Here is an 8,170-nt window from a genome sequence, read left to right on the forward strand (position 1 = left end):
CCCATTTTATTGTAATGTTAAAATGTATTAAGTTGGATTTTTTTTTTTTTTTTACATTTTTTTTTTTTTTTTTGCATGTGTACAAAAGACCAAAATGCATCGAATAATATTCATAATAGCCCTACCCCCTAAAAAAACCCGCAAACAATATTAAGTTTAACTTTAACCTTGGACCGCATGATGTAATCTCTGCGCAGTTGAAGAACTACACTGAGTGCGGCTGCGTTCAGAGCCGGCAGGTGATCACGCCGTCGTCGGGCGGCCAGGTGAACCAGCTGCAGCTGGTCATCGTCAAGACGTACCTCAATGAGAACGGCTACGCGCTGTCGGGCAAGTGCGACCGCACGTGCAACACGCTGATCCCCTTCCTTGTTTTCCTCTTCATCGTCACGCTCATCACGGCGTGCGCGCAGCCGTCCGCCATCATCGTCACACTCAGGTGAGAAAAACGACACACATTCATTCATTTGCAGCTTTTTCTTGTGTGTGATTGTGTTGTTGATGTTGTTGTAGGTCTGTGGATGAACAAGAGAGGCCTTTTGCTCTCGGCATGCAGTTTGTCCTCCTCAGAACTCTTGGTGGGTTTCAACCACTTTCTTTCACTTCCACATATTTGTCAGCCTCAAAGAGGAACTGCACCTTCTTTGAAAATTAGTCTATTCATATGCATTCACAATCCTTGTGTAAGAAAAGAACACGTTTAAAAATGTTTTCATTACATTCTAACTTGTAAATAAGCAAATTCAGCTAACAATGGAGCATTTTTTTTGTTTATTGCGCTCATTAAACCCACTTATAAACATCCAAAAAGCACCAACAGTACTCTATTTACATGCCGTGACCTGAGTTTTAACCACGTATTAGTGATATTGTTATAAGCGCTAACATTAGGGAACTACTTTTAGCGGCGCATTGACAACAAGAGCCGGTGAGCTGCTGCATCGCTTCTGAGCGTGTGAAAGTAGGGCTGGGCGATATATCGAGTTTGTAAGATATATCGATATATTTTTAAACAAGATATGAATTAAGAAAATATCGATATAATTTTTTTCACGTTAAAATGAACAAACACCGCTTATTTGTTGTTCCTTGATTCAGACCCCACTCCCCACTCCCTCTCATGCATTCATGATTGGTTGGTTGTTTACAATGTCACGATTGGTTAAGATCAAGGCAAAACATTAGGGACAGGCCAATCAGAGGCAAGATAGGGCGGGTCGTGGAACCAGGAAGGGAAATCACAACAGACATCCCAAATGACGACGAGAGAGTCGTAGAAGAGAAGAGGGAATATTCAAGCGGGCAATTTATATAATAAACTGGTGGAAGATGGCAGAGGGATTATCTTCCTTAGATTTTTCTATTAGCGATATAGACCACATCCAGGAAACCCACAACGCGTCTATTTGGCCACATTTGGACAAATGTATGCGTCTGGATAAAACATTTATTTGAGTTGTTTACCATGTAAGGCTAAATCAAAACTATTCTCGAGTTGCCAAGCCGGGCATTTTTCGCACGAGAAATGCTGCCAAAAATGTATGCCGAAGTGAGGAAGATCATAGCGGCACAATTAAGTCAAGTCACTTACTTGGCGCTGACCAGAACCGTTTGTGTGTGACAGTCCATTACATCGTCGACTGGGAATAAAAAGTGCCTGTCTGCAAATTTATTGATACATTTTGCACAGCTATGTTATTTATTTTACGTAGAAAGAATATTTTTCTATTTTATTTATGTTATGTAATTCTGTGCTACTTAAACAGTTTTATTTTCTGTGCTGTTAATACCCATCTTGACTAATTGGGGTAATAAGTAATTCAGTTCAATTTCAGTGAATTTCGCTCAAAAATGAATATCTTTATATGTATACTTTCATCGGAAAATATATCGAGATATTGAGTTTTAAGTAAAAATATATCGAGATATACTTTTTCGTCCATATCGCCCTGCCCTATGTGAAAGGTAATTATAGATTATAAATCGTGCTTCTCACCTGGATAGTGGAAGGATGTGGACTTAAACCGAGAAATTGGTCAACTTTGACATTCAACTCGGACTGGAAGATGGCGAGAAAGACAGGAAAAAACGCCTGTTCAAACCCACCTTTTATTTTACCTTTCATGAGGATTATGATTATTTTTAATATAAACGGAAGGATATAAACATCCCATCAGTCGTCATGTCGTCTCTGACAAAGTCTGCCATGATGAGCAGTAATCAGTGTTGTTGTTGAAAGAAAACACAAACGTGATGCGTCTGTGTCATTAATATGCTTAAAATGATCAAAACACGTAAATATTACATGTTTTTATAAATGTGCCTGTTACTACATTACATATATACTTACACTTTGTATATATAAAACATTGATGGAAGTTTTTGGATCTATTTAGAAAGCTTTTTTGGCAGAATACAGCAAAAAGCATTAGCTCCATTGATAGCTGACTTTTGCTAACGTTTAATTACGAATTAGAATGCATAAAAAAAAGAAAAACGTGTTTGTGTCTTTCATAGGGATTGTGGATGATGGCAAAATTCCAAAGAAAGTGCTGTTCCACTATAAAAGATGTCAATAGTTTTGTATAAAACAACACTTGGCAAAATTGTGTGACTATCAACATCTTTTGTGTACTTAACTGTGTGTTTAGGCGCATATACATACATTATACAAAAGATGTCAAATTGACTTCCATAGATTCCAAATACCAGTAGAGTGGAAAAAAAAGTTGACTTTATATGATCGTATAGCCAATCGTATTTACAATCCGCAAAGTATGTGAATATATAGTTTAAACGTCACAAAATACCACAAATTCAGTCGGCCATTTTGAATATTCCGCTCTGAATATCTTCGGCATTTTCTGTAGATTCTACGTCACTGTAGTAGCACTTCTGAACTCTGACCATATTATCGGATCAGTCATACTGGAAATACACAAAAATTGGCAAGAGATGTGCTGTTTATCATTCACAATCCTTATGTAAGACAAGAACACATATGTTTGGCTTTTTTTATGCTTTCGAAATCGTAAATAAATAGCCAGTAATTGAGTCAACAGAGGGAGGGTCCTCTATTGCGCCCATTATATTATCTCTAAAAAAAATTCAGAAAGCGCCAACAATACTCTGGTAAATTTTCAGGTCACGACATGTTAATAAATATGAGCGATATTGTTATTATAAGCGCCAATGCAGACAGATTATTTTAGCGGCACATTAATAGCATTGAGCTAATGCTAACTTACGCTGCTTCTGCTTCGTCTCAAATTTGCTAAAAGTAAATTCTAGAGTATAATTCATGCAGCTCTCAGCTGCGAGTAGACAAATGTGGCCATGGACCGACAGGCTGGTCCACTTTGACATCCCCCAAGATGGTGAAAAAGACACAAAAAGATGCTCGTTGCGGGAAAATCTTTTTAACCCTTCTTGAGGATTGCGATTGAATCTTCACCTAAACAGAATTATGTGAGCGTCCCGTCGGTCAGTATCCCAGCGAGAGTGGAAATATAACAGTAAGTGTTTGTTTTATTCTGGTTTGTTATGGTTAGTTTATATATTTAGCACCTAGCAATGCTGCTAATGCTATAGTGTCACTATAAAACTGCATCCGTTTAGCACTCGGCTTCTAAAACTTATTGCTCATCCTCTTTGTGTTCAGGCTAAAAAATATAAGGTTCTGTATCATAATTTTTTCCCAAAGTAATCGTTGTTGGCTCTCACAAAGTCTGCTTTGATTAGCATTGTTGTTGATGGGGAAGAGATCAGTGGTTCCTAACGCTTTATCATTATCTTTCAAAATGACTTGGAGAATCTCCGTGAGATTGGTACTATTTTTGATCATATCTATTTACTTGCAAACTTTAAGTCTTTTGGTGTCATAAATCAGATATCTATGATAATAGCTTCGATAGAGAGACAACTGGTTTTTCCACTCTACTGCTACATTAAAATGCATGCAGTCTTTATTTGTGCAATGCTGCCATCAATTGGCCAGAAAGAGGTATAACATTCTTTTTACAGTGCACTCCTGGTTGTATTGAAACTTTCTGCCTTGTTCAGACAGTATTATATTCATATTTATGCATTCCTTGAGCAACATTTTCAACAATTGTAATGAATAGTTGTTGTACTTTGGCCCCTCCCTCCATGGCAGCCTACATCCCAACGCCCATCTACTTTGGTGCTGTGATCGACACCACGTGCATGCTGTGGCAGCAGGACTGCGGCGTGCACGGCTCGTGCTGGGAGTACGACGTCACCTCCTTCCGCTTCGTCTACTTCGGCCTGGCCGCTAGCCTCAAGTTTGTGGGCTTCGTCTTCATCTTCCTCACGTGGTACTCCATCAAGCACAAGGAGGAGCGCGTGGAGCGCTGGCGCCGGCACCTGTCGCCGCCCCTGGGCACCGTCAGCGAGCTCATCTGCCACGTCGGCGGCCACAAGAGCCACGCCCGCACGCGCTCTTGCCCCGTGTTCATCCCGCCGCGGGGCGAGGCGCCCGCCGCCCTGCTGCTGGGCCGCGGACACAGCAGTCTCAGTTGCCCCGGCAACGCCCTCAAAGCAATAACCTCCCACAGAGGCTCCGCCCACGTCTGACGGCGGGCCCCCGGCAGCGACACGTGCCTTCCTCGGGGCTCCCGCACATCTGCCCGCCCACTTTTAAGGGCTGACTGTGAGCATCTCGCCACGGTGCTACTGACGACACTAAAGCACAAACGTGTCCTATGCAAGATACACCTCAGCAGTACTGTGCAGCGCCCCCTGCTGTCACGCAACTGTGTTCCTTTTTGTTCTTGTGTGCCTCGCCGCGCCTTTTAAACAACGCTAGTGACGAGAGGGCGCCCACTTTCCAAACCATTGTATCTCCCAGCATGCAAGCCGTGCCCACGTAACACACGCACGCACACACACACACGCAACAACCAAAGTATGACATCGCTATAGTCAGAAATAAAAACTTAACACTGTCAGTAGAAACTATTTACTAGCCAGTGTTAGCGACACCAGGCTAAGCTAACATATTTCCAACGAGGTTGTTACATAAATAACATTGACACATAAGCAGGGCCACTCCTCCTTTTAGCGTCCCGTGATCTTTGGGGGGCCTATTTTGCGTGAAGCGCGGATAAAATGTCCATTAAATGCATGACAGGGCCTAGCCCCTTCCTGCTCCGTCACTGGTAATAATATAATGGCAAATTTGCCAGGACTTTCTCACGGTTATTCTGAGCTAGTTTTGAAAGGGTTGCAAACCTTTTTAAATGTTTTTTTTTTTTTACCCCCAAAAATAATTATTGAAGAATTTATTTCCCATGAATTTGTTTTAGTGCAAAACATGCATTAAATCCAAGTCAAGTCTGATTACAAATGTATGTCTGTAATATAAAATAAATATGGGGGTGGGGGGGTCAGTTGCACATGAAAACATGATTAGAATTAGTAACAAATCGCAGATGAAGCTAAAATGTTTAGCTAACAATAGCAAATTGTAGCTGCTAACGGTGTTGAATGTATGTATGTATGTATGTAACAACAACAACAAAGTATTATTTTGCGGAATCCACGACAGAATTGTTTAGTGATAATATAGAGCAGTAATGTTGGAAAGCCTATGATTCTACTCACATCTTCAACAGGAATGTAGCAACTTTAGCATCCATTCTCGACTCTTTTTCTTTACGAAATATTCTCCAATATTTACTCTCGTCTTTCCTCTCGCTTTTTAGTGGCTACTTTCTCGAGGGCCGTTTTTTTTCGGGGCCTCTGTGTGTGCAGGAAGGATTGTGGGAAGTTGTGTGTCAGCCAACAAAGTGTTTGTCGCTTCTCCGAGAATTTGTGTGCGTCGACGCCAGACAGTTTGTATTCCGTGTAATTAGTCTTTGTGAAAAATAATAGATATTTACATTTTTTAAACCACTAATGGTAACGTAAGCTAGCCGGTGGTGTTCTTGTTATGTTTTGCTTAAAACAAGTAACTCTGAGCAAGTTGCAAAGAGTCAGGTGAAAATGCAAGACAAGTATTGTGCTGAGGCTACTGTACGTCCCAAAGATGTGACCCAGACTGCTTGTGTTAATGTCACGTGTACACAAGACAGTGAATCAATGATTGTGTTAATGTCACGTGTACACAAGACAGTGAATCAGGTTCCAACAATACAGTCCTTTCAACTTCAAGTGTGTGTGTGTGTAACCTTCTTTACCTGCACTCCAACATCTTCCAGTGTGGACGTCAGAAACCTTCATTTACTAATGTTTGTCTGTTTGCGGGAAGCTGCTGAAGGACATCCTTGGCTGTGTGGAGAAGTTCAGCTGCAAGAACCCAGAGGAGGCCGAGGAGCAGCACATCAGCGACCATCAGGTTGGTCTGATCAGGAATCGATCAACATCACGGGTCATGAAGTGTCTTTGTGTCTTTCTAACGTAGCTTTGAAAGTTAGCAATCGGGAGCCAACCATTGAGCAATCCTGGGTCGAGTTGAGAAGATTCCGCTCCATGCTGAAATGTCCTGGAGGACCACTGTCTTGGCAAACTACGTTGTAGGTGAAATAAAATTCAAACACATGTCTAACTAGAGGGGCACATTTAAACATACAGTCGTGGTCAAAAGTTTACATACACTTGTAAAGAAAATAATGTCATGGCTGTCTTGAGTTTCCAATAATTTCTACTACTCTTATTTTGTGATTGGAGCACATACTTTTTGGTCACAAAAACATTCATGAAGTTTGGTTCTTTTATGAATTTATTATGGGTCTACTGAAAATGTGACCAAATCTGCTGGGTCAAAAGTATACATACAGTAATGTTAATATTTGGTTACATGTCCCTTGGCAAGTTTCACTGCAATAATGCACTTTTAGTAGCCATCCACAAGCTTCTGGCAAGCTGACATCACATGGACAAAGATTAGACCTTCTGGAGAAAGGTTCTGTGGTCAGATGAAATAAAAATTGAGCTGTTTGGCCACAATACCCAGCATTATGTTTGGAGGAGAAAAAGTGAGGCCTTTAATCCCAGGAACACCAAACCTACCGTCAAACGTGGTGGTGGTGGTAGTATTATACTCTGTACCTGTTTTGCTGCCAATGGAACTGGTGCTTTACAGAGAGTCAATGGGACAATGAAAAAGGAGGATTACCTCCAAATTCTTCAGAACAGCCTAAAATCATCGGCCCGGAGGTTGGGTCTTTGGCGCAGTTGGGTGTTCCAACAGGACAATGACCCCAAACACACGTCAAAAGTGGTAAAGGAATGGCTAAATCAGGCTAGAATTAAGGTTTTAGAATGGCCTTCCCAAAGTCCTGACTTAAACGTGTGGACAATGCTGAAGAAACAAGTCCATGTCAGAAAACCAACAAATTTAGCTGAACTGCACCAATTTTGTCAAGAAGAGTGGTCAAAAATTCAACCAGAAGCTTGTGGATGGCTACCAAAAGTGCCTTATTGCAGTGAAACTTGCCAAGGGACATGTAACCATTGATTTGATTGATTGAAACTTTTATTAGTAGATTGCACAGTTCAGTACATATTCCGTACAATTGACCACTAAATGGTAACACCCAAACAAGTTTTTCAACTTGTTTAAGTCGGGGTCCACGTAAATATTAACAATACTGTATGTATACTTTTGACTCAGCAGATTTGGTCACAGTTTCAGTAGACCCATAATAAATTCAGCTGATTGGAGCTGTGGCCGCAAGGTAGTTGGTGCCTGTCGTGGCGGTAATCCTAGAACCCGTTGGTGGACACCGGCGGTGAGGGATGCCGTCAAGCTGAAGAAGGAGTCCTATCGGGTTCTTTTGGCTCATAGGACTCCTGAGGCAGCGGACAGGTACCGACAGGCCAAGCAGTGTGCGGCTTCAGCGGTTGCGGAGGCAAACACTCGGACATGGGAGGAGTTCGGGGAAGCCATGGAAAACGACTTCCGGACGGCTTCGAAGCGATTCTGGACCACCATCCGCCGCCTCGGGAAGGGGAATCAGTGCACTATCAACACCGTGTATGGTGAGGATGGTGTTCTGCTGACCTCGACTGCGGATGTTGTGGATCGGTGGAGGGAATACTTCGAAGACCTCCTCAATCCCACCAACACGTCTTCCTATGAGGAAGCAGTGCCTGGGGAATCTGTGGTGGGCTCTTCTATTTCTGGGGCTGAGGTTGCTGAGGTAGT

General features: G+C 42.0%; 1 protein-coding gene across 4 annotated transcripts in view; it reads left to right on the plus strand.

Moving 5' to 3' along the window:
- Positions 1-6,174, plus strand: part of slco5a1 (solute carrier organic anion transporter family member 5A1) — an 87,056-nt gene extending 80,882 nt beyond the window's left edge. For all 4 annotated transcript variants that reach the window (XM_061965404.1, XM_061965402.1, XM_061965403.1 and 1 more), the window contains exons 9-11: positions 198-439; positions 514-578; positions 4,157-6,174. In XM_061965404.1, the coding sequence (XP_061821388.1) occupies positions 198-439; positions 514-578; positions 4,157-4,596 (747 nt within the window). In that variant the 3' untranslated portion in view covers positions 4,597-6,174. The remainder of the gene's footprint in view (positions 1-197; positions 440-513; positions 579-4,156) is intronic.
- Positions 6,175-8,170: the final 1,996 nt, after the last annotated feature.

This window comes from Nerophis lumbriciformis, linkage group LG07, assembly GCF_033978685.3.
Source record: "Nerophis lumbriciformis linkage group LG07, RoL_Nlum_v2.1, whole genome shotgun sequence".
In the NCBI taxonomy this organism is placed as follows: domain Eukaryota; kingdom Metazoa; phylum Chordata; class Actinopteri; order Syngnathiformes; family Syngnathidae; genus Nerophis; species Nerophis lumbriciformis.